General features: G+C 42.0%; 1 protein-coding gene across 15 annotated transcripts in view; it reads right to left on the bottom strand.

Moving 5' to 3' along the window:
* Positions 1 to 27883, bottom strand: part of CDC14B (cell division cycle 14B) — a 163362-nt gene that overhangs the window by 29557 nt on the left and 105922 nt on the right. For 2 of the 15 annotated variants that reach the window (XM_070375301.1, XM_070375309.1), the window contains exons 12-14: positions 27457 to 27554; positions 22783 to 22927; positions 9645 to 13307 (exon numbers count right to left, since the gene is read on the bottom strand). In XM_070375301.1, coding sequence (XP_070231402.1) covers positions 22813 to 22927; positions 27457 to 27554 — 213 coding nt within the window. In that variant the 3' untranslated portion in view covers positions 9645 to 13307; positions 22783 to 22812. The other 13 variants (XM_070375298.1, XM_005904061.3, XM_070375299.1 and 10 more) reach the window with 12 other exon arrangements.

The following is a 27883-nucleotide window of genomic DNA, read 5'->3' as shown; positions in this document are numbered from 1 at the left end:
TCCCTTTCAAAATTCCCTTATTCCCTTTAGTGTCATGAATAACACTTGCAAAGCCCATTGTGCTAGATTTCATGTTGTATATGCAAACACCGCATCCTTCCCAGAGAGACTGAGAATTCCTGTATCACGGAGCAGTCTCAGATCTCAGGGTCAGAAAGTCTGGTGAGGGGATAGGGGATGGGTTCTGGGCCTGCAGAGGTCTTCATTTGCTCACCAGGACTACCTCTTAACCAATTTGGTGGGTCAGATGAATGTCAGGCTTTTGTCACAGGATTGTCCACAGTCCAGCCCCAGAGAAGACAGGGCAGGAGCACAGGGCAGGAGGAATCCATAATGTGATGTAGGGAAACTCAGGAGGCAGGATTGAGTTTGGACCTGTACACAAGGCAAGGCCTTCCACAGGACTTCCCCTGCACAACTCCTTTGAGGTGATTTGGTATAGATATGTTGTCATGAGGTGGGACCCGTTTCTAGCTGATAACTTTATACTAAGCAAATTAACCCCAGCTAAGAAAACTTGTGAGTCTAACAAACCCTTTTAGAAAGTGAGGTCAAGCATATTTGAATTCCCAAGGCAGGTGTGCCAGCCCCAAGCCGCCTGACCCAGGAGCTCACTTCTGGGGCTCAGGCTGCCAGAGCAGGAGTTAGAGATGAGCTGGTCCCAGGACCTGCAGCGAGGAGAGCCTCATCAATAAAGAGGTGTGAGCTGGATGAGGGTTTGGCCCCTGCTTTGACCAGATGAAAACCTGACCATCTAGGAAGAAGCGGAGTCACTGCAGAAGCTGCTGCTGGCTGGGAACCTGGTGCTGGATGGTCTGAACATCTAGCCAGGCTACTTTGAAAAATATATCTTTAGCCCAGTGTTACTGATGAACAGTTGACATTTTCATCTCATGCAAGGCTGGCCCCTCACAGAAGCCATAGCAGGCACCCCGTTTTCTAGTGCTGGGTTCTAGTGGAGGCCCTGTCCTCCCCTATTCCCTGGCTCCTCCATGCCAGCCCAGGGCATAGGTGTTTCATGGATGACGGCATTGCTTCTCCTTTGAAACCACACCATGTGTGGTGTTGGCAAATTCTAGGGAAGAGCAGGATCCAGGTCTCAGATGCTGGGAAAGGTCAGCCCTTGAAGGGAAAACAGGACTGCCACCTACTAACTTATCCAGGAGAGAGAGATGCTGCCAACAGAGGGCGGGGAGACCAGAGCATGAGTGTAGCAGGACAAGCAGAGGTTCACTTCGAGGAAAAAATGTGCCCAGTTTCCTTTCACTCTGCTGCTGTTATCCTCAGCACCCGGAGGAGACAGGGCTGTGGGGATCACATTCTGTGAACACCCTCCAGGGCCTGCCGCCTCACCTCCACATCCTCCCGACTCTGGCCTGAAGTGAGGTGCTCAGGCAGCCAGCGACACTGCCCACGGCATGTCCCAGAGGTGGAGGCTGTTAGTATTTGTGTAGTAAAGCGAGTGAGAAAGGAAGAAAGCAAGTTATTGAAAAGAAATCTTTATTGTTAAATACAACACAAAAGTGCAAAACTTTATTGTAACCACCACCTAAGTCAAGGAACCTGTTTCCCCAGGAGGCTGTCTATGTGACCCTGCCAATCACAGCCTGCCCTCCTTCTGAAAGGAGTACTATCCTCACTTAGAGGAAGCACTGCCCAAGGAGGCAAACCTTAGCAATAAGGCTCTGCCCTTTACCTGAACGTCCTTTAAGTCTGAAGGGTCCTCCTCTACCTTTATTGCAGAACCTGGGTAACTTGAGGAAATGAGCATTTCTTGAGTAACTGCTGTGTGCTGTCTTATAATTGTCTCATCACTTGTCAGGGAACAGGAAGAGACATCCATCTTCCATGCTCCCTAACTAGTATTTGGGCGGAATGGGATGAAAAGATGAAGGAGAAAGAAGATTCGGTCCCCAAGCTGTGTTCTTTCTACACACCCCTGAAATTTCTAGTTAATGTTATTAGTCCTTTGGGCAAAGCTGCAGAGAGAGGGTCAGGAAAGGCCAGAAGATACGTGTGCCTCTGTGGGAGCCAAAGGACCACATGGGGTGTGCTCTGTGTTTAGCTACTCCTTGGGGTGAGGTGGAGCCCATGGCAATGCCACACTGTGACACATTCTCCTAAAAACATCTGAAGAACTCTTAGAAAGCTTTGGGGCTTCCGAGGTGGTGCTAGGGGTAAAGAACCTGTCTGCCAGTGCAGGAGATGTAAGAGACGTGGGTTCGATCCCTGAGTCAGGAAGATCCCCTGGAGGAGGGCATGGCAACCCACTCCAGTATTCTTGCTTGGAGAATCCCATGGACAGAAGAGTCTGGTGGGCTATAGTCCATAGGGTCGCAAAGGGTTGGACATGACTGAAGTGACTTAGTACACATGTAGAAAGCTTTAATAGGTCTCCTGCACAGGTGGTGATGGCAAGTCTTGGGAGGGCACGAGACTAGGTTCAAGGCTGCTGGCAAGGTGCTGGTGGAGACGGGCAGAAGCTTGGCTCTCCCAGGGGCCTCATGAAGCCTAAAGTCCGAAGCTCTCCAGGAGCCTCTGCCCAGGCCACCTCTGCCCATCTCCTGTTGCTCCAGAAGAGCCTTTTCCTTGGCCTTAGGTTTCCCAGGACCCAAGACAGTAGGACTTTCCCCAGCCAAACCACAAACGCTCTCTAAACTATCACAGCTTCACCACGGGTGAAACTGGCCCCATAGTGTGGGGAAAGCACCAACTGCCTTGTTTCTTTGCAAAAATGTGGCCCCATTTCAGAAGGCTGATTTGGGAGCATCGTTGGGGAACACCTGTCATGAGAATAGAGTGGCATTAACTTACACATAGGAAAAGGTCAGCTTTCATTCCAATCCCAAAGAAAGGGAACGCCAAAGAATGTTCAAAGTGAAAGTGAAAGTGAAAGTGAAGTCGCTTAGTTGTGTCCAACTCTTTGCGACCCCATGGACTGTAGCCTACCAGGCTCCTCTGTCCATGGGATTTTCCAGGCAAGAGTACTGGAGTGGGGTGCTATTTCCTTCTCCAGGGGATCTTCCCAACCCAGGGATTAAACCTGTGTCTCCCACATTGTAGGCAGACGCTTTACCATCTGATACACCAGGGAACTACTGCATATTTGCAGTCATCTCACATGCTAGCAAAGTAATGCTCAAAATTCTCCAAGCCAGGCTTCAACAGTACATGAAAGCTGGATTTAGAGAAGGCAGGGGAACCAGAGATCAAACTGCCAATATCCACTGGATCATAGGAAAAGCAAGAGAATTCCAGAAAAACATCTGCTTCATTGAATATGCTAAAGCCTTTGACTGTATGGATCACAAGAAACTGTGGAAAATTCTGAAAGAGATGGGAATACCAGACCACCTGACCTGCCTCCTGAGAAAACTGTATGCAGGTTAAGAAGCAATAGTTAGAACCGGACATGGAACAATGGACTGGTTTCAAACTGGGAAAGGAGTACCTCAAGGCTGTATATTGTCACCTTGCTTATTTAACTTACCATGCAGACTACATCATGAGAAATGCTGGGCTGGAATCAAGATTGCAGGGAGAAATATCAGTAACCTCAGATATGCAGATGACACCCCACTTATGGCAGGAAGTGAAGAGGAACTAAAGAGCCTCTCGATGAAAGTGAAAGAGGAGAGTGAGAAAGCTAGCTTAAAACTCAACATTCAAAAAACTAAGATCATGGCATCTGGTCCCATCACTTCATGGCAAATAGATGGGGAAACAATGGACACAGTGACAGACTTTATTTTCCTGGGCTCCAAAGTCACTGCAGATGGTGACTGCAGCCACAAAAATAAAAGACTCCTTGGAAGAAAAGCTATGACAAACTTAGCATATTAAAAAGCAGAGACATTACTTTGCCGACAAAGCTCCGTATGGTCAAAGCTATGGTTTTTTCCAGAAGTTATGTATGCATATGAGAGTTGGACCATAAAGAAGGCTGAGTGTCAAAGAATTGATGCTTTTGAACTATGGTGTTGGAGAAGACTCTTGAGAATCCCTTGGACAGCAAGGAGATCAAACCAGTCCATCCTAAAGGAAATCAGTCTTGACTATTCATTGGAGGAACTGGTGCTGAATCTGAAGTTCCAGTACTTTGGCCACCTGATATGAAGAACTAACTCATTGGAAAAGACCCTGAAGGTGGGAAAGATAGAAGGCAAAAGGAGAAGGGGATGACAGAGGATGAGATGGTTGGATGGCATCACCGACTTGATGGACACGAGTTTGAGCAGGCTCCCGGAGATGGTGAAGGACAGGGAGGCCTGGTGTGCTGCTGTCCATGGGGTCACAAAGAGTCAGACATGACTGAGCGACTGAACTGAACTTACACATAAGTCCCTCAGGGGTTTCTGAGAGTTCTTAAAAAAGAGGAAGAGTATTTTCTCCAGAATAGCCACCCTGCCAGAGGCACCAAGGATACCTCCAGTCGGGGTGTACACAACCCAGCCCCAGGGGACCTCACTCACCTTGATGAACGACCTGCATAGATGTGTGGGTGGCTCTGGTCTGCACTTCACCCACCCCCTCAGATAGGAGAGCAGCATCAGAGCAACAGAGAGGAAAACAATACGCCTGAGGTAAGTCCTACATTCTTGGCAGTGCAAAATGATCAGAAGGAGAGTGTTCTGGTGAGAAGGGAAAGTGAGAGTGTAAGTGAGCGGGGGAGCCAAAGAAACATTCAGTGAGAGGGGTAGCATGCTTGGGAGAAAGGAAGCTGGAGAAATGCAGAGGCCAGGTGGCCCAGCAAAGAAAGTGGAGACCCAGGGTCCTGTGACTAGGTTGGAAAGACCTCCTTCAGGGATTTTCACCGAGGATCCCCAAGGCCCAGAACAGGGCTCGGAATGACTGTAGAACAGGCTTCTTCAGGGCACACGTCTGGGGGCACCCTCCAGTGCACCTGTGTGACTGGCACCCCTGGGGTTGGATGATGCTCAGCCAGTGATGCTATGGAGGGCTTGTCTACAAAGTCTTCAAAATCTTGTGTTTGAGGGAGACAGAGGAATCCGCTCCCATCAGATAGTCACAAGGAGTCTAATGTAAGAAAGCTCAAAGAATGCTATCCATTTGGAATTGTACCACTACCACAGAGGGGGTGCCAGCTTGGACCTGCTCCCAACCCAGGAGCAGGTAGCCTACAGAAGTCCCAGCTCTGGCTTTGGGCTGAGATCTCAATACCCAGGGGAAGAATGAGGCAGAAACTCCTATGCTACGAGGCTGAGACATGGACCTGAGGAAACAGGTTTAAATTGCATCTTGAGAAAATTTCCGATGGTAAGCGCTGTGCTGTCCAGGGGAGACCTCTGGAGATCTAGTCCCTGCGGATCCCGAGCCAGATTAAAAGTCGGTCTAGGAAGGTCACAGCCCGGGACATCCAACCATCACTAGAAAAGCGGGGGAGACAGACGAGTTGTATTTATAACACCAGAACCTGTCTTAGGGGGTTACTGGATACTACAGGGACTGGTTTAATTTGCTGGCTGGAGAAAAGACCCCAAGTTTCATGCTGTTTAAAAGTGGACAAATATGGGGTTGGCCAGACTGAAACACTCTAAAAGGCAGGAGTGAGCTAGGGTGGCCACCAGTCATCATGTCCCGGTCCCCACTCCTGTCTGCCAAAGCTGAATGAATACTCAACTGCTACTTGAGGATATGCCAATCACTGGTCTGCCTAGGGTACTCCAGTGTACTCTAGGATCCTTGGGGATCCTCTCCAGCTCTGTCACAACAGACCCCTTGCGCTTAGGGACGGAGAACACAGGATGGGCAACCTCCCTGTGGCTGCTACACTGATAAGCCAGGGCCAGGCAGGAAGGCCGGCCTGAAGTCTGAGTCCCCCACTTTCATGAAAATGAGCCTTGTTCTCAGGGTTAGCCCCCGCTGCCTCCTATATTAATGAAAGCTTTCCTTCGTGCCCTTCCTCTGCCAGCTGGGGCTTGGACCAGAGTAAAACAAGGTGAGAGCACAATATTCACTTCACAGTCTACTGCTGTTTCCGTGACATCACCCAGTGGAGCTGTGTTTGAACCTAATCAGCAGTTCCCAACTGGGGGCGGCACAGCCTCCTGAAAGTGGCTGAAAATGCGTATTGGGAGGGGCGGGGGGGGGTGGGGTTGGCTTACCCAATGGGTGGGAACACTACTGGCATTTAGTAGGAGGGGCAGGTGGGGGAGGTTTGCAAGGAATGCCAGACTGGCTGCATTCTCTGGAGTTCTACACAAGGAAGAATTGTCTGCCTGAAAAGTCATCTTGTTTTACATGGAGAAGCAAACCCACCATGAGAACCACTGCCTTTCTCAAAGTAAAAAAATGCACAACCCTACTGCCTTCCCCTTTCTTCCTATTCCCACCCAAAGCCTCTCCTCATTTAAACCGATGATCTAAGAATCAGAGGGGCCGTAGCCAGGGTCCCGCCCTGCAGGAGGCCTCCTTACCTGGGCATCTCAGTGTGGATAGAGCACCCGTCATCCAGAAGCATGTCAAAGCCATGCAGACTTGCTAGCAAAGAAATGAGACACAGTTGAGAAAAGGCAAAGACCAGATGTGCTTCAGGGGCAGGGTGGAGGGATTTCCGTTCCACATGGATGGGGCCAGGTTCCCCATCGAGGGAGTTGGGGTGACGTACTGAGAGGAATCTGAAAGGGTTTCCCAGAGTCCATATGCTCCTCCAGTAAGCGAGAAGATGGTGAGACTATATATAATAAAGGAGTATATTATGCTAACCACTTAGAAGACAAAATGCCCCAAATCTCAATAATGGGGCAGCTCAAAGACTGGACTAAATATACCAGGGAGGGATGGTGACTGCAACCCATGGCACAGACCCATGGGGTCAGTGCCGTCCAGTTAGCCAGCTCAGCAGTGTCACAGCAGCTGCCAATGTGGTGCACAGGGAGTACAGAGGACGGTATGTGTGCCAGTTCTTTTGAAAAGCAGTAGGCAATTCTAATTTTTTAATTAAACATAATATACATGGCTCTTAGTATGTACCAGGTGCTTGTTCTAAGTAATTAACAAATATTAAATCCTCAAACAACTGTATTAGATATTGTCATTCTGGCCCAAATCACACAGCTAATAAGTGGCAGAGCAAAGGTTTACACCCAGTCTGGGTCCAGAATCCATGCTCTGAACTCCTATTAACCAAGCTGCTTTTTGATGCAGTGTACATGAAAAGCTTTAAGATTTTGCATGTCCCTGACCTAGAAATGCCTTTTAAAAGAATTTAACCTAAGGAAATCAGCAGCACCACCCAGGAAGAATTTACATATGAGAATATTCATGCAGCGGTAAACCAGTAAAAAGCTGGAAACCACCTACATGCGCAACAATGGGGAGAATGGTTACTTAAGTCGTGGCGTTCTACAGAGAAGTTTGTGGAGAATTCCTCCCACTACACTGCCTCTCAATGTACCCCCAGCTGCGTTTAAGACCCAAAAGTGGAGGAAAAGAGAGCAATGGTGGATATTATGCTCCACACTGGCACCAGGCCCCATACTAAGGCACAATCACGTAATTTGGTCTTTTTTAATCCAAACACCATGCACTTACTAGTCCAGTTTTATGGATGAACAAAGTGAGAGCCAGGAGGCAGATAAAGGATCCACAGAATAAATGGTAGAGCTCATTTCAGAACGCACATTGCTGACTGCCCTCTCCGTACCAACCTGCTATTTCAATATGAGGGTGCCTTCTCTACTAAATTATTTCAGCACTCTGCCTTGATCACTCTCAAGAGAGTTCAGTGCGTGAATTTCTCCCTTCAGAAGTCAAATTGTCTGGCCTCTTAAAAAATTTTTTTTATACTTGTATGGAATTATGCTGCAGGGACTAAAAATAGCAGAGACTGAGAGACGATCATCTGCTATCAAAAACTGGTCTTTACCTAATTAAAAGAAAATTATCTTAAATGTATAAAAATTAATTTATTGAATCCTAAATGAAAACAATCCTGAATATTCATTGGAAGGACTGATGCTGAAGCTGAAGATCCAAGACTTTGGCCACCTGATGTGAAGAGCTGACTCACAATAAAAATTAAGTTATTGAAAGTGAAAGTGAAGTGGCTCAGTCGTGTCTGACTCTTAGTGACCCCATGGACCGTAGCCTACCAGGCTCCTTAGTCCATGGAATTTTCCAGGCAAGAATACTGGAGTGGGCTGCCATTTCCTTCTCCAGAGGATCTTCCCAACCAAGGAATTGAACCCAGGTCTGCTGCATTGCAGGCAGACACTTTACTCTCTGAGCCACCAGGGAAATTATTGAAAGCTAGGTGCCAAATGCCATTTGAAGCACGTCCCATGTATTATCCCACTTAATTCTCATTATAATTGTTAAGGTGAAAATTCTCTTATTCCCGTTTTATTTATGGAACAGAAGTAGAGGTGTTTAGTGAATTGTCCATGTGGTAAATGAAAACTGGACAGTGGTCAACAACAGAGAAAGCAAGCAAGAATCTACAGGGCTAGGGTCTCAGAGGCTGGGTGCTCACACTGCACAGCCCTGGAAGACACGGCTGCTCCCAAGAGAAGCAGGCACGTCCTCTAGTTTCATCCAGGGCCAAGCCTCAGAGCCCGACTGCCAAGCCTGCCCCCTTCACGCTCACATATCTTGAGCTGCTTGGCCAATGCCACCTGAGCTCCAGTGGGTCAGTAGGAGGGCACACAACTCAGGGTAAACCATGGAGGAGCAGGCAGACACGGCAAAGCCTACAAACTGCTCTTTGAGGGCAGTGGTGTGCAGGAGTTTGGATGAGAAGACCAGTCCCTTGACTTTGTACTTTGAAAACTCATATCCTAGAACAAATCAAAGCTAAGCTCTTGGGGAACTGGACAGCACCCCTTAACAGGACAGGTTCCTACATCCTAGACATAACCTCTGCATGATGATGCGGGCAATTAGGTTTTTTAGGATTCTGCCCTGCAAGAGACCAAGAGGGAAGGCAGGTAATTAGCTGTGGATGGTGTTGTTGGTTATACACTGGGATACGAAGTGCTCCAGCACTGGTCCTGCCTTTACTTAGCACTTTAAGCCGGACCTTGGCAGGTAAAATGAAGGGGCTACAGTGTGTGACCCATGAGGCTCCAAGGGTCTGACTTACAAGTGTCTTTTCCTTAGCAGTTTTTAGAAGGGTCAAACCTTTACATGCCTGAGCTGGTTAGTGGGTATCTGTAGAGTGAGTTCATATCAGGAGCCCCCTCACTTACTTACTGTCTTATCCTGAGGAAGACATTACAGACTAAACAGTATACCCCCCAAATTCTTAAGTTGAAGTCCTTCCACCAATACCTCAGAATGGAACTGTATCTGGGGACAGTGCCTTTAAAGAGGTAATGAAGTTAAAATGAGGTCATTAAGATAGACCTTAATCCAACCTGATTCATATGATAAGAAATGGGGGACAGACAGAGGGGCACCAGGGATTAGAGGACACAGAGAGAGGCATCAGAAGAGAGGAAGAGAAACCACCCAGCTAACAACACCCTGACCCTGGGATTTCTAACCTCTAGAACTGTAACAAAGTAAATTTCTGTTAAGCCGCCCAGACCACATCCTAGCAAACTAATACTGCAGAGGGTTATATCCACTTTACACTTTAACCACAGCTTACCATGATTCAGAATGATAAGTGAGTAAAAAATTCAAAAGGCTCTTTGGTTAATACTTTTAATGATACGATTATAATTATACAACGTCCATTATTCAACATTTTGTATAAAAACAGTTACAATACACAAATGTGACAATATGTATCAAACTACATAGATATGCAAAGTTTACAGGCCATTATGAAGCTTTATCTTAAAAATACCTTCAGGAAAATAAACATTCATTCAACCAGTTCTCTCAGCTTTATAAAATATGATTAGAAATATACATTTTACTTAAAAAAATCAAGACAATGATTGATCAAATATTGATTAATCAGTTACATTTTAAAACTTTTAATAATCTATACATGAGTGCAGGTTAGATAAAAGTCTGCAAATCATTGATATAAAACTGCAGTAATATAATCAGATGAACATATTTGCTGACAGTTAATTCTACTGGGCAATTAAGGAGGTAATTTCCTACACAGTATAGGTGAACTGTCCAGTCGATTAAATACATCTGTAGTATTTCCGCGTAGGGACATGGAGAATACTCAGATTTAGGAGAAAAGAAAGAGCAGCAGCTAGACTCACAGAACAGTTTCGAGGGGAGAAAACTATTGCAGAATTAAAACAGACTATTTTAAAGTTGCTTTTGCTTTCCAAAATGCAATTACTAGTTTAAAAAATGTATGAAGAGAAGCAGCTATGCTACTTTCTGACAGACATCCAAGGAGCACAACACTCATTTGTCAAGCAAAGGAAAGGCTCCCGGAGCTCTTTGCATAACGCGGCCCAGAACGCCTGATGGTCCGAACAGCTCACCGAAGCATCTCACACTCCAAGGGCAGACACATCGCCTCATGAGAACACTTGGGAACTCTTTTAGATCTTGTCTGGGCCCAAGAGGTAGAAATCACCCCTGTGAGAGGCGGAAGAGGGTAGGGAAGCAAGCGGGTGGGGGACAGGCTAAGAGAATCAAGTTTAGAACAGAAAAATTCTGGAGACCAGAAGAGCAGTGTGCCACTTCGATGCAGCTACATTTTGACAAGTAAGGCTACTTGTTTTATTGAGGCACTGCTCAGGGTCCACCCCTCTTCATTCACAGGTTAGAGGGATTTCTAGTTTTTCTTTAGGATTACAAAATGCAAGTCTGTTCACACACCTAGGTGCCCAGTTTGGCAGACACTGATCTTTTGGGCTGTCCCTGACTGTTGATGATCTGAGTCCCCAGAAAGCTTAAAGGGCACCTAAAAATACTCACTTCTAATTTTTATCCCAATGGGAGCTCTCTTGGTGTATTTTCAAAGCTGTTTAAGGCTCTCAAGTTCAAGAAATCTCTCCATATCTGACATGCCCTATTTCATATTCCATACCAAGATCTTATACAACAAATTAAAAATGAGATTCTGAGAAGATTCTTGGGTGTGCTGAAGTTTCAGCTGGGGACAGGAGGAAGAGTCTTTTATTCACAGCAGGAAGAACTTTCCATCAGTCAGACCCAGAGACTTCCTAGATTCTCAATATCCCCCTTAACAATGTGCTATACCATCCATCTGAAGCACTGTCCCAAGTTGTGTGTTCCAAGGAATGTTTCTTAACAAATCACTAGTTTGCTACGACTACTTTCAGTGAGCCTGTCAAAAACAAGGATTTTTAGAAAGAACCACAGTGATAGCAACTGTAGCTGGAAAACTTGAGCAGCCACACAAAAAGGCAATTCGTAAAACAAAAAGTACATTGAAGCCCAAATTTTTCACTCTTGGCCAAAACATAAGATGGCTTATCCACTGTGAGGGAGACAGCATTTACTTGTTCCGATCAGCAAGAACAGTTCAGATGGAAGTTTGCTTTTCATAACTGCTGGGATCAGTTATGTAGGAAATGGCCTTTAAGGGTATAAAGGGAAGAAGGGTTGCCCTGAGAATTCAGTGTTTTATACCTGGGCACAGCTTGACTATTTAGTATCTCCCAGAACAACACAGCCAACAGGTTTCTTTTCCCACTCAAAGCTTCATCAAGAGCTGTCTTCCCTCAGCTAAGTGGGTCTTTGTATTTATGAACTTTCAGGGATAGAACACCACCATTTTTCTGAGGTCTGGTCCTGATGTTTAGAACCTGGCACAGCCTACCACATGGTGCCCAATGAGGAGGAGCTGCTTGTTTGATCAAAACAATGGCATCTTCCATCTCCCCTCAAAACTAGGCAAACTTACTCCAAGACAGTAGATACCATAAGAGATCCACAGTCTTCTGATTACTTTTTACATTAAACAGACTTTAATCTGCTTATTCCAACCACTCATTATTCTTTGTAACTATATTAAGAAGGCAGCTTTTTAAAAATGGAATTGCCTACTGACCTGATGCATTCATCTGGTAAAGAATGTGAAGGCATTTTGCCTTTCAATATATCTCCTCATTCTCGAAACTAGGATAGCCAAACACTGGTTAACAATAACTAAATCATTCACTTATGGAAGTAACCAAGGTGATTATAAATATTCTTTTATTTGGGGCCCTATTTCTTTTTAGCAGCAAATAAATTGTTTTGTGATTGCTTTACATTACAGACTGTTGTGTTTCTGTGGGATTGAGGGGAGAAGGCACTCTGCAAAGAGTTATTAGTTGTATTCCCTAACCGAAGGCAACAGTGAGTTTCTTATTTACAAATAAGGAAATCTAGATGCAAATAACCATGAGTGGAAACCAAAAGGCCTGAGGCCATTAACACAACAACAAAAATTCACAATGCTACAGAGAAAGACCCTGACAAAATAACTTTTTAAAAAAGTCGTCATTATTTGGGATCACTGTTTCCAGGGGAAACACCAACAGTGCGGGGGTTTTTCCTGCGTGGAAGTATGATTTTAATTTGCATGACTGGGTAACCAAATAGTGGGCAGCCTTGACATTCTTCAGACTCAAAGTGACACAGAAAAGAACGACTTACAACAATTTTCCAACTCTGAAGCTAGCCTCTCTTCCTGAGTCTTCTAAAGCTGCTACTAACACTCTCTCGATAGGGTTAGGGTACCAAAGTACCACTTTGTATTACAGCACGCAACAGTCTTTAAATGTGGTTTTCACAGGTTCTGGTTAATAAAGCACTCTTTGGTGGGAGACAAGCAGCTTGGGTACTTAACAGAGTTAACATTACAACAGTATTACAAATATTAAAGTGAAGATGATTAAACCAAATAGTATCAAATCACAGAAAGTACCATTTCAGTAATGCTTGTTTTAGCTTTATAAATTTTGACACAGGGTGAACAGCAAATAAATAAGTAAAAAACCTCCATCAGATCTTCAATTCTTCTGAAGGCCAGCAGCTAAAATGATTGCCATCACAGGGACACACGTGCACCACACAGACTAATCAGCTCTCCTGATAACAGAGGGCTTTGATATTTACACCTGAGACTAATTTACAACAGCTTTTTGTGTTCAAGACATTTTTATAGGAGAGTTGGGCCCTCTTCAAGTCATTCACTTGCACCCAAGCTCATGTAGTTATTTAAATTCCAGTGGACATTTTCTTCATTGAATAAACTTGTTAGGTGGAAAGCAGCTAAGGCTTTTGCAATTTTTTTTTCCCAAATAAATTGTGCTAAAGTCCTGTTGTAGTTTTCTGTTCCTAGAGTCTTCCTTCAGTTCTGGTCACAGGTTTTTACTTAACGCAAGACTGTTTTAGTCCTTGAAATGGAGGGACTACAGGGGAAAAAAAAAAGGATTTTACCATGAAGGCTTTTAAGTGTCCCATATGTAGTTATCAAAGACAAGGAAGGCAACATAATAAAAATATTGACATGCTAAAAAGTATACACTTGTATAATTCTTTAATGACAGATACTTTGGAAAAGACAGTACAATATCAACCATAAAGTAAAGACAAACAGGAGAGAAAAGGCAGAGCAGAAAAAGTTTCAGTTCTGCAAAAAATTAAAAAACAATAAACAACAATAAAAAAAGAAGGGAGGGCAAAAGCAGCCGAGCAATGAGAGTACCATAATGCCATTAAGGGCATTTGTTGCAAAGCATTCCTTTTCCTTCTTTCTCTCTGAGGAATCAGGCTGTGGGAAAAGTGGGAAAGAACGAAAAGATAAAGAAGCGTTACTTGATTATTTCCAAAGGCAGAATGTGGTTACAGAAAAAGCCGGGGCACTGCAAGCCGTTTCCAGTTTAGCAGAGTGCAGCCGGCACCCCGCACCTGCTCCCGCCTTGCTCCACACCGCCGCACAGCTGCAAGGGGACAGCCGCCGACCCTTTTCTGTATGTGGGTCAACTGATCTACGTTGATCTTCATCCTACCTCCCTTCTTTCCTTCCCCAAGAGATCACTGTAACTTTCAACTAAACAGCGACTTTCAGAGGACAACTGAAGCAAAAGAAGAGAGAGAAACCAATTCCCGTCTGGAGGTGACCCTCACTTAGATGATGATGAGGTTCTATCAGAGCAGCTCATCTGAATCAATCACTTAGTTTTCCGAGACCCCAAGAGAGTACTGAGTATAAAGGTCCAGGTCAGTTTGGGAAGCCAAGTGGGAAGACATCTGAAATTTCAAAGGAAGATTAATAATTTAAAAGAACAGAGGTAACCAGCAGGAAAGAATATTTAGATATAACATTCTGGGGCTCCTACAGTGATACAGTTTTTAAAGATAATGGCAGTAACAAAAAATTAAAGCCCAGAGATGATGGAATAGACACCGAGATCTGAGACTCTAAGGACAAGAAGCATTGAAAGGTATGATGATGGCAAACTTCACAAACGAGAAGACTTAAAAAGCCAAAGTCTGAAATGCAGCTACTCCCAACTGAAAGGCCTGTGAAGAGACTCATGGCTTCAGGGGCTGAGGAAAGAGTCTGAGTATTTATCTTCCTCCAAAATATAATTAGGCACAAAAAATAAGCAGAAAGTGATGGTTCCCAATGATGCAACTTAGAATAAAAAAGACACTTGTACATGACAATTTTCTTAGAAAACAAATGAAGCTATGATTTCTTTTAAAAAGGAAATGAACAAAAGACAGACCAAAGAAACAACATAAGCTTACAGAAACATGCAGTCAACGGGTGAGCTGTGTAAAGACATGAACCAAATTGAATGACATCAAATGAGCTGGTTAAAGGTTCTCAATCAGAGGCTTGATGATGAAATGTTTGAGACTCATTCTAAAAGAGCTTTTCAGACAGTCCATACGAGAACACTGAAAAACAGGCCAATTCTATTTAGCTGGTTCTTCAGTGCATTTAGCAATTATTAAAAGAGAGACATTAAAATTGGTTTCTAGCTCTAACAGCAAGTGGGGGGTATAGAAGTCCATTAATTACTTCTCTGGACTTAAGAAAGGGGATGAGGAAGGTGCCACACAGACTCCCCTCAGCACTCCATCTGCCGCCAGACACTCCAGTGTTTCCATGCCTGAACTGTCATGGTTGTGCCAGAGCAGATTTAAGGTTAGATGTGGCTAGTGTTCAATGGATACATGGGAGAATAATCACCTGCCATGACAGACACATGGTGGCAATTCTTCCCAATAACAAATGACAACATTCATAATGATTTTTTCAGTCTCCAAATGAATACTTTTTTAGTGTGTTTGTGCAAAAGTTCTTCAAAGAGGTACAGCCTCTCAATACACTGCCAAAAATCAAAAGAGCCAAATCAATAGAAAGTGACTTTGGGTGAGGTGTTCATCCTGGAAGCCTCTAAGAGTAGAACAGAACACAGAAATGAAAGGTCAAGTTCTGTGGCACAATAGAGATGACGACACACAGACACATCATCAACCTGCAAGAGAGAGGACCTCGCAGATGGGGTAACAGCAGGCTGTCAGCCCTGGTGCCTCCGAAGTGTTTAATGTACACGGAAATGGGGTACTATTTTATATGTGTATATATGTGTGTACTGCTGTTCCAAGAAAAGATTTCTATTCAATACTTTAAAATTAGTTAATTAATAGCTCATATCCTCCAACCAAAAATGAGTACTATCCTATAGGATAAAAAGACAGGCTACAGCTTGGGTGCCTGACACCCATTATTTCCTAGAAGCAGGAGTGGGACTGTACATAGTGCATTTGCCTTTCTCTTGTGAGCTGCAAGTGGTCGCAGTTAAGGTGATGTTAAAACAGGCCAAAGCCAGGAAAAGAGGCAAAGGAGATCTGGCATGGAGGGAGGGCGTGGTTAAAAGCACCATGAAACCCAGCTGACTCCTGCTGTTTTATTTCTATGCCCCTCCAAATCTCTGAAAGTCCATTTCAGAATTTAAAAGAAGTCTTTGGTTTTCAGCACTATCCCAATTGCCTGAAAACTGCTTGGGCCGTTTTAATACTCAATCTATTCAGTCTGAGCTCTACTTTAAAGTCCTCAATGCAACAAGTCCAGGGACCTCAGGCAGATGCTCCCCACAATCAGGAACCACCTCTGCTGAAAAGCACAAGTTTAGATCACTAGACAAGACCTAGATGGAAAAACTGCCATCCGGCCACACCCTAAGAGGAGTGCGGTGTGGTCCGGCATGTGCAGCCCGGCTTCGGGACTCTAGTCATCTCATCCGAAACCTGGAGAGCACCATCCGGGAAAGCAGAAAGCAGAATTAAATGTGCAAAACACACCTGGCTGTGATGGAAGTCTGAAAAGAATATGTCCGTTCAAAATATGTCTAACAATCAACAGCAGCAGGCCTTTTACTTAAATTTTTAATAATTTACATAAAAGTGTCAAAGTTAAAAAACTCCCATTTCCCCTCATTTATTGTAGAAAAGTTAGAAAAAAAGAAAATGATAAGAAAAAAAGACTCCCCAACTGTTCTACCAACCAGAAGAACTGGTATTATAAGCACATTTTCCTTTGATCTTGGAGAAGAAAATAGCTATCCACTCCAGTATTCTTGTCTGGAGAATTCCATGGACAAAGGAACCTGGTGGGCTACAGTCTACGGGGTCCCAAAGAGTCGGACACAAGTGAATGACTAACACACACACACACACACACACACACACAAATATTTATGCTGATAAATATTTATATACCTATACACTTTTACACATATATAAAACACATTTTACATTTGTAAAATTAAAGCAGTATTTCATAAGTTTTATGTGTAGCCCTTTTCACTTACTGCTCCATAAGCAGTTAACCCAGGTCATTAACTTTTCTTTGAAAACATGACTCTCAATTCATTTGGCAGAATTCATCAATCATTTCCTATTTCTTACTGTTATAAAAAAATTCTAGTATTATGTTATAATGTACCTAAACTCTTGACTTTTTTGTCAGCATTTCTCTAATATTCTTCTCAGTGGAATTAAAGAGTATTTGATACCCTCCCTAATGAAAAGTTTTAAACCCTACGATCATGAATCAGTGCCCAATTAATACTTGTTTGGAGGTACTATCACATTCTTAGCTAAATAAAAAGTTTGTAGTAAAAACTGTACAAAAGAATCTGCAAAGAGAAACAGCGGCAGAACTGAACAATTCCTTAAAACAGCAAAACAAACCGAGCTCTTCGATTGTTAGCAAGTCCCTTAGGACACAGGCTGCCACGGGGCCGCACCAGAAACCACCTCAGCGCTGAAGGTCGTGGCAGGCCCAAAGCCTCAAAGGTCTGAGAGCAGAGAAGTTAAAAAATAGCAAGGAAAACTGTGAAGAACCTTCTAGTCTGCTGCAGATTATCTTAGGTCGCTTGGGATCTCTGTAAGACAACACTGTCGTGCCTCATGGGTCGCCAGCTCTAGGCAAAGATACATAAACACAAAAAAGGTGCCCGCCTATCCATCCTGAGATGATGGGAAATGGGCAATCTGCTCTCTCCTAAAGGGGATCTGATTTTGGAATATGTTAAAAATGAAATGTCTCGGATCATGATAAACATCCAAAGACAATGGTGAGTGATGGATTTGGCCACAGAACATGTCCATTTTCTTGTCAGAGTGTATACTAATGAAGGAAGTGCAAGAGGCTAGACCAGAAGGGGAAGAGCTGCCCCTCGGGGTAGACTGTGACCAAGAGGACAGCCACTGGGTAAAGAAGGTTCCCAAACTCTCAAGAGTTCTCATTTTCCCACCACTTATGTGCAACTAATTCTCCAACAATTATGATGAATCTGATATATTGACAGAAAGATTTCCTCCAAGTCCTGACAGAGAGAGCTTTGGGAGTTCTCAATTTAAGAACTCAGAAGTACACACAACATTCTCAACTTTCCCGTATTATGACCCAGAGACCACATTTCCAATGTTAAGAATGACCTCTGAAAAACAAAACATAACCCTAAATTAAAATGGTCCAGATTTTCTCAGATGATGAACAAGTCAAACATTTTTGATTAATTTCCCATCACTGGGACTTTGCTTTCTCCTGTCTTCATTTCTATTTCCAGAAGATTAAACTGGAAAGCCAATATTTGAAACACTTCAGAAGAGTAGGGTTCTTTTCTCACCTTTTAAAACTGCTTTTTCTTGAAGCAGATCTGGTGCTTCTTTTAGTAATGCCTGCACTGCCAGAAATGTTAGGTTCAGATGTTTTACAGCTCTGAACACTGGACTGAAGAATTACTCTGAAAATAGTTGGAAAAAAATAACATTATATTCACTGAAACAATTTGCAAATACTTGACAGAGGAGGGCATTTTTGCACTTTAGTGCAAATTACTTTCTTGAGAACTGATAGAATTTTCCATAAACACATTTGTCAAAAAAAAAAAAAAAAAAAATCTGAAACACACTCTTACATCAAGGTCTTTTGAAATAAAGCATCTCATTTCCCTATGAAGGTTTACACGAAGATAACCAGAAAACTTTGCTTTTGGAAAATTAATCACCCAGCATGTCAAGCAATTCCCACACCAAAGAAATCAATCAGAAAGACAAATTTCTGTGCCCCAAAGTAAAATCAGATTCTTAGAATTCTAGTCATGAAACAAGAAATCATTTTAAAACCCTAATTCTAAAGACTATGAACATAAATATATACACAGAATTCACTCTTCAAAGATGGAAGAACAAGTAACAGAACTCAAGTCAACTTGAATCAAACTCAAGTCAAACGCATGTTTTTTATAACATTTCAAGTTTTAAAAAGATGTTCAAAGCAATTTTTAAAAATCTGGATTACAATTACCTACTAAGTCATCAACTACCATTAAAATGAAATTGTTTTAATTTTGTGAAACTTTATTTAATTAGACTCTAGACATCTCAAGGAACTGATACCTATGGGAGTAGACTGCCCAGGAGGCAAATGAACAAATCAGAAAGAACCCCTCAGATAAAGCCCACATAGAATACCTGCTCAAAAATACAGGGTGTTTTAAATTTCCCCATGGAACTGTCATAGGGACAACAGCAGAAAACACCAAAAAATTTTATAAGCAATTGTTTTCTTCAAGAGATAATGACTAAAACACTGAACTTCATACGTACACATTTATACACAGTCAACTCCTATTTATCTGTTAGAGAAAACACTACAAAGTTTTATCCTCACATATCCAAACATACAGGTGAGATAGCAAACAACTTCTGAGAACCCAGCTCCTGTGTAACAAGAAACCTTCACAACTAACTAGCAGTCGGTCCTACCTCCTATGCTGTGTTAACACCACAATAGTTAATAACCAAAGCCAGGTCCTTAAAATGTAGTAAATTCTTATAATTTTAGTATTACTCAAACCACAGAATAATTAGCATTTAGTAAAATGCTAACTTTTCATCATTGAAAAAACAATGGGGTTGTATTGCATTAGAGCAGAAGTCTGGAGGTCAGTGGTTTTCAAGCCATTTGGGGGAGAGGAAGGGAGAGCTGAGCGTGGGGGACTACTAGCCAAGCTGTTTCTCTTTAAATGAGAAGCATTTCTGAAAGCCTTATGAATGAGGCCTTCAATATCACTGAAGGAAACTGATCCTGGGTAAGCGAGTCAATGCTTGATTCAGGGTTTCTAATAGAGTTTTATCATCCCATATGTTGACTGTTTTAACAAAACAGAAAATGTATATGCTGACATAGTTACATGATCAAAAAGGGCACCAACCGCTCTGGCATATAAATTCTATCATTGAAAACAAGGAGTTATTTTTAAATTCTTTTTCATTTTATAAAGTGAGGAGAAGATATTTAGTGGTCTCTGCTAAGGCTGTGAATCTAGAATTTTTCATAGAGAAAAACAAAACAACAATTCCATTGCTATTACTGAAGCCCAGGCCCAGTGCTTCATGCTACCACTGCTGTCCTGAAGCCTCTCACCCACTTAACAGGGCTCATGGTTTTTATCTCCATTTTTTATAAATGGAGAAAATGAGACTCCTGTTGGCTTTTCTGAAATACTACCTCTACTTTTCAAATAATGTGAGAAATTACTGCTAACTCATATTTTAAGCTGATAGGAAACATCTTTTAAAAATTATTTACTTCTCACTTAAAATTAGTGAGAACAATTCATGTGAAGTAATATTAGTAGCTGATAATTTATGTGCAATTTTGAAAATAAGAGCATGACAGAAATTTGGAATGCGGTAATCTCATCAATAAGATTCAGGTCACCAGTTATTTGCATTAAAAACAGACTAGTTATTTCATCTATAGGTTATATATCAATAAAGTGGGAAGAAAACACAGCAACTCAACTTAGATAGTACTTATCTTACAAATAACACCCTACGGTGGGTTAAGCTAGCCAACAAGGGTGAAGTGTTTACTCTGCCATGGGGATGCGAGAACTCAGTACCTCCCACCCTGCACACCGAGCCAACCGCACAGCTTTGCAGGACAACATTCAGCACATGTCATTTCTCCTTTCCATCTTTTCCTGACAGAACCCTCAGTCCTACTTTCTATCTCCTGCCCATGCTAGAATTCCTTTTCTTCTCTGCAATATCTTTTGAGGGCCAGTATTTTCAGATTTTGGATACAAAAATATCTGCAACTTGAGGCAAAGCAAAAAAATTTGAAAAGCTCTAATCAATCAAGTCATACAGTGCTCTGAAGTAAATGTTCATTCCAAAAAGAGGCTCCATCATGCAACCATGCACTATTTACACTGGCTGTCCGCCAGCGATACAAAAAGAGCCTTCAAAATGATGGGCCTGAGACCCTGAAACATGCAGAGGTCCCCTTCCTACTGTCTATGAGGTCCTTTGCAGCATGTGAAGCGCCATTATAGGCGAGCTCTCTAGGCATGCCAGGCAACAACCTATCAGGCAATGAATGCTCCATCATCAGCCAATAGAGGCGAATGTCGACAGCAGTACCCTGGAGTAGTTACCTCTAAAGATAATTACACAGATTATACCTGTTTACATCACTGTTACTGTTGAAACCTTTTGGTTTCCATAAATTGAAAATTAATCAGAGCAGGCTAAAGTAAATACTCTGATTTGGGTCTAGAAACACAGTGGCAAATGTCAGTAATGACAAAAAAACGTTATGTCCTGGCACAGAACACCAAAAAGAGCCTGATAGAGACCATTTTTAAACATACTTTGCAAAAAATAATATAAGCATGAAATGCCTAAATACTATTAGCAATGACCCCACCTGTTCTAATGGCCACTCAGAATAGTTTGAGAAGAATAAATCTACGCAGTGCATGATGTTCCTGAGTCAGAATGTGTGAAATCTAAGATCAGTAAGAGAAGTAAAGGAACAAAACAAAACATTGTAAAGGGATAATTTTTATCAGAAATACTGCATATGTAATAATAAGCTTGGGCTTCCCAGGTGGTGCTAGTGGTAAAGAACCCGCCTGCCAATGCAGGAGATGTAAGAGAAGTGGGTTCAATCCCTGGGTTGGGAAGATCCCCTGGAGGAGGAAATTGCAACCCCAAGTCCCACGGACAGAGGAGCCTGGCAGGCTATAGTCCACAGGGTTGCAAAGAGTCAGACACAACTGAAAAGACATAGCAAGCAAGCAAATAGTAAGTCTATACCAATAAGATATTTTTAAAATAGCATAAATAGGAACATGTTAAGCAGATTTTCCTTAAATTTGAAAAGAAAAGCATCTGCTAGATTTTTAAATCTTTTCTAGCCATTTGAAGACATTCAGTGAAAGCACAAAGAACTGGAGTTGGTTGCAATGGAATTATACTTTGGAGGAGATCCTAGAAGGCACTTTTGTATTCCTTTATAACTCCCAAGTCCAAGTCAGAACAGGACAAGAAATTCTTAAAATTTGAGCTAATGAAAAAATTCAGAGAAAAAAGAATGCAGCCTGGATGTAAGAGGGTAGCAGGGAACCACAGTTTCACAAGACACATCCTCCTTCTCTGTGCTCTTGCTCTTAACTACACGATGTTCTCCAGTAAGCTTCTTGCCACATTCTTCTGCAGAAAAGGAGTCTCTCCACTGTGAAGGTATTCATTTAATGACAAAGAGTATTAGGAGAAGACAGACTGTGCCTCCACTAGTCTAATAAGAACATTCTGATTACTTGTGGGAACGGAGGACAGTGGGAGCGCAAGGAGCACAGTAATTGTCATATGGAAACACACAGACAAGAGACTCCAGTCTTCTCTGCTTCCCTACTTTCCTTCCGCACCAAGTGCTGAAAACCATACCTAACTGTATTCCCTAAAGAGGAGGAAGTGAAACAAGGCAGAGGAGAAAATTTTGCTTCCTTAAGATAGAAGACTGGGCCTGCTGAGAGAGCACTGTGTACGATGGCAGAATCAGAGGTGAAAAAGGATGCAATGCTCATGAGACCTCATGGCTACAAAATCACCTTTGCTAACAGCAGAAAACCAGTGGGAAAATTCTTTTTGCTAGATTAGAAAGACTATATTAAAGATATCTACTTAAGAACACCAGAGCAAAGTTGTACAGACAACTGACTGAAAGAAAAGCCATCCCAAGGATCCCAAACTAACTATATATTTTTGACAGGAAAAAGAAACTACTTCACTGTCATCATAAATTGCTGTTTCAAAAAAATCTGTTAAGAGTAAGTGCATTTTAAAAACAAAGTGTGTTATTTTTAACGTCCCTTGTACGAAACTAACAGTGAAGACTTCCTTCCCTACCACCAACCCAGGAAGAGCAAAGATTCAGAATAAGAACCTTGGAAAAAAAGGCAAATCAAACAAAGCTAGAAGAGCTGATAGTGAGAAAAACATGCATCATGAGAAAAACACTGGACACCAGAGGTGAGCACTAGTAGAGAAATGGAATGGGACACTTACACAGCAGCTATCTGTCAAAGGTCCTGATGGCTACTGTGTTCTTAGACCATCGAGACAGAATAGCAGGATGGGGAGAATGTAGTCACAAACAATCCACCAGATGACAATACTACACAGTGCAGAGGTCAGCACAGCTAGGGAACATCTGGAAAGGGGCAAAGGGGAAAGAACAGATGTTCAAACTGAGAAGCCAATAAATAAATAAATAAAGCCACGTGTGAATTTCAGATACCCTGCAACGCAAAGGGGCAGGAAACAGGGATCAAACTTTGCTGTTTTATGCTGGGGGGCAAAAAGCTGTCTTCAGTTTTGAACAAATTTGATATTTGGTAACAAAAGATTAAACCCAATCTCTAGTTGGATAACTACCCCATGTTAATTTAAATTGTATGATACAGAAATTAGAGTCACAGCTATGTGATTGAAATTCTTTAAAAAGCACAATAACCACACAGAAAACCAAATCACAGACAAAAATGAGGCAAAACCAACCAACCAAAAAAAAAACACCCAAACCCCTGAACTGATAATTAACAACAATCTCATAGGAGGCACAATTAAATATAAGTGGACACAACGCAGCACGTGTCTGCATTCTAGATTTTCATCTGTTCCTCTAGTAAAGCTCATGGCAAGATAATTATTTTCCAGTGATGAAGCATATCTACCTACACTGTTAAGGGGGTTCTATGGGATTATTCAAGGATAACCATATCTGTATTTTTACCTGCTCCCATAGGATGCACTTCCATTCTTCATACATCGTTTTCCTTTACCCCTAGCAAACCTAGCAGAAGTCATCAGCACGGTGCAGAAAGACAGGTAGCATGGATGAAGTTATAAAATCTACCAAGTCAATTTTAGCAGAGACAATAAGACTTGCCATTACGTTTTGGGTATCACTTGAAGATCATCATGCTACATCATTGCCTGTCTTCATGGTAGTCGGGATCAGAGAAGCTCTCTGACAAAATCACTAATTTCATAATTTCTAATACTTTAATTCTCCCCAAATATTGACTCTTTGTGAAATAGAAATCAATGACTGGATGTACTATACAATTTTCTTCTAAGAATCATCAGTACTTTTCTATTTTTTCACTCACTTTCCCTCTTACAAGTATTTTCATTTGGCTAAGTACCAGCAGTGAAGCAAAATAACATGTCCACATTGACACATGGGAGAAACATTTCAGATTTTTAACCCAAGCTTCTGCTCAGGAGACTTTTACTTCTAAAAGGGGACTTTTAACTTCTAAAACAACACAAAGACTTTGGAAGGAAAAGAAATCTCCAGTTGACCTTTTCTGGGGCCAAAGGAACTACAAAGAAGAGCAAAGAAGAGATGATTGTAACAGTCAAGAGGGTTGGAAAAAGCAGAGAGAATAAGGAATGAGAAGGATGGAAAATCTACTGTGACTAATCTTAAATTCTCCAGGGCCTTTACACATTATTAAGAGCTTAGAATTTCAGCATTTTGCTTTTTCCTTTAAAAGTGTGACTTAAAAGCTTATTAATTGTGTGCATGGGGAGAGGACAGTTTGGGGATTATTCTATTGTTTAAGGGATTATAAATACAATTAAAGGGAATCAGCAGTGAAAGCTGAGGGCTGGGGTTCCATCACTGGTCAGGGAATTAAGATCCCACAAGCCATGAAGCATGGCCAAAACAAAAAGATTGTTTAACATATGCCAAGAGTGCTTCACAAGGGCCCAGTGCCTTTTACACCTTTTGGGATAAGGTGGGGTGTAACTAAGCAAATGGATAGCATAGAGGCTGGAATTTTCTCCATGGGTTGTTGCTAGTTACTATCATTCAGCCATCCATCAAGTTCCATCTCAGGGAACTGCACATACCAAGATAAATATCACAGCATCTCGTGTCACCTTCTGGTTTCCAACAATATTTCTAATTTTAGTCTACATTCGTTGCTTTCTTTTATGTTACCACAAACCTTTGATCTATGGAAGAGACTTTCATAGTTTCATTTTTTTAGAAGGGAGCATCGAATGATTTGTACTCTTATAAAACATATTCACAAGGTGGCAGACAGAGTTACTGAAGGAAATTTCCTTTAAGCATCATCAAACTCAAGAACCTTGACTAAGCAGAATTCCCATCCCCTGACTCGCAACTTGACTTCTGAACAGAAGGCAACAAGCTATTGAGAAATAAACTGATGCTGCAGATTTTTTAAAACAGAACAAAAAACCTGGACATAACTAAAAGCAACCCCACAAAATCATCCATTTTATAGGGCTTGTGATTCCAAGTGTGGCCCCTGGACCAGCAGCATCTTTGACACCTGGGAGCTTGCCAGGAAAGAAATGCAGAATCAGACGGCATCCCAGACCCAGTGACCATTATCTGCATTTTAACAAGCTGCCCAGGAGACTCAAACGCACACTGAGGTTTGAACAGCACTGCTCTAGGGCACTGGCTGTTTCCTCCTGTAGAAAACTGGCTTCAGAATGATTATCTGGAGGGACGATACTATTTTTAAATATAAGGAACCATTAAGACCTTAAATGATGACTTGAAATTAAAAGCAAAATGGCATTTGGAATTTTAAAAAATTATTTAAAAATGCACATTCTTATAGCATTCTAGTTGAGTGCATGCACAACAGCAAAGAGAATGCTTAATTAATGCGTATAATCAACACTGATGCCTTTCATTCACATGGCACTTTATTATGGAAAACTCATTCCTTCCCTTTGGGTCTTTTAAGAATCTCCCAAGGCAGTGGCCCATGATGATACATCCTTTTAAGTAGAACTGAACTTTGGAATTTAAGATTATGAGAAGATACCAGTGAAGGACCACTTTTAATTAAAGAGACCTGTTCTTCAGACTTAGGGACGCAGTGAAGGAAGGAGAGAGTGGGAAAAATTGAGAAGAGTACATTGAAACATATACATTACCCTGTGTAAAATAGATGGCTAATGGAAATTTGCTGTGTAACACAGGGAGCTCAACCCGGTGCTCTGTGATGACCTAGAAGGGTAGGATGGAGGGGGCAGCTGGTGGAGAAGAGGGAAGGGATATATGTATACTTATGGCTGATTCATGTTGTTATATGGCAGAAACCAACACAACATTGTAAAGCAATTATCCTCCAATTCCAAATAAATTTTTTTCTCCTCTGGCTCAGACAGTAAAGAATCTGCCTGCAATGCAGGAGACCTGGGTTCAATCCCTGGGTCAGGAAGATCCTCTGGAGAAGGGAATGGCAATCTACTCCAGAATTCTTGTCTGGAGAATCCTATGGACAGGGGAGCCTGGCGGGCTACAGTCCGTGGGGTCACAAAGAGTCGGTCACGACTGAGAAACTAACACTACTCCTACTCGTACTACTGTGTCATAGTTTCTTACCATATTACAAGATGCTTACTGAATAATAAGATAACCTGTCTCCATCACCAGAAAGGCAGGGCTGGGGGGTGCTGCAGAATTTGGTACCCAAAGGAAGGAATCCAATGGCACAGGTGGGAGCATCTCCTAAAGAATAACTTGGGAAAAAAGTACAATGGCCAAGTTTTTTACTTTACCATCTTTCTAACGATCCTGGATATTCCTAGAGATTGAATCTCAACTAACACTTACATGAGGAACTATAAAAGGACACACACAGACAACCTAATAACTATAAAACTTGCTATTTCCACTTTAAATCTCCTTCTGTGACTTGAAAAGAATTCCTCCAACAAAAAGTTCATATAAAAATATAGTTTAATCAATTCATTGTTGACTTAAAATGACATGACATTAAGCCACCATGTCACCACTAATTAAATTCCACCATATCAAAACAAATTATGTACAGTATGGTAGTAAATTTAAACAGGTCTGCAATTGTAACAACTACAGACAAATCTACAGTCATTCTATAGTTTACATCTGCCGTCACTCTCTTGAGGATGTAAAATGGTTATGAGAAATGAATACTGCATACCATATTAGTAAACCAAGAAATCAGCCATCGCAGCCACCAGCCACAGGTGAGCTGGTATGCTCTGAAGGAGCTCAGAAAGGAGAATACCTGCCATCTAGCAGCCATCAGACTGCAGCCACTCCCCACGGTGAACCTTGAGGAGACTGGGATATGAAAACACAGAATACTGGACCCAAACAGCTGAGGTGCTGATCAAAGGAATGATTTCAGTGGGCCCAGACTTCTGTATCTTCCCATACATCTTCCCATAAATTCCTTCACTTGAGATATCTAGCTTTCTTTTATTAATGGTGATCTTTCGACACTTAGACTACCTGCCTTTTGCTGCAAACTCCTATATATCCTGGTGCCTCCCTGCACACCCCCATCACCTCCTCAGAGCAGTTCTCTCAGGGTTACTTGAAATGCTGCCTCCTAGGTTTCAAAGTCCTAAAAATTTTTAGTTGACACTTACTATCCATAGAGAAATAGTTTTCTGTATAGTGCTTTCCTATCTATACAAGCTAGAGAGGTTACAACAGAGGACAGAGATAAATAAAAGATACCTAAGAGTTTCTTAGGCAACACCTTTAGATTGTAAATAAAGTAGATACTCATTTCAAGGTGGCATAATGGTCATGCAACCATGGAGAAAATGTATAGCAAAAAATGCTCATGAAGGAAGGACCTTATACACAAATTTAAATAACAACAACCACACGAAGGAAATCAGACTCACGTGAGAGGAATAGCGTTTGTTTTTGACTGTCTTCTGCTTTTCAGGGCCCGAAGTCTATCCCCTTGTGTCACTCCACTGATTTCGTCATCATCACTGTACTGTATAAGTAGAGAAACACTGAGCTAATGACTTAAGCTGTACTTATTAATGCAGTGAAGCACAGCAGCTATATATATCCATACAGATCATACACAGACACATACAAATATATTCATACTTCAACTTTCTTATGAACTCTAAATTATCTTGCTGCTTTCAAAATAAAGCTATAGGACACATTTCAGGACACCTGAAAGCTGACTTTCACAAAGAACCCAATAGCCCTCTTATTATAAAACATTTTGACAGTGAAGAGGCATAATGGGTTTTCAATATTGAAAACACTTTCTTTAAATTTTGCAATCCACTTACCACTACAAAACATATT

The sequence above is a fragment of the Bos mutus genome, chromosome 8, assembly GCF_027580195.1.
Source record: "Bos mutus isolate GX-2022 chromosome 8, NWIPB_WYAK_1.1, whole genome shotgun sequence".
Classification (NCBI taxonomy): Eukaryota; Metazoa; Chordata; class Mammalia; order Artiodactyla; family Bovidae; genus Bos; species Bos mutus.
This window is presented reverse-complemented; position numbering and strand designations above follow the sequence as displayed.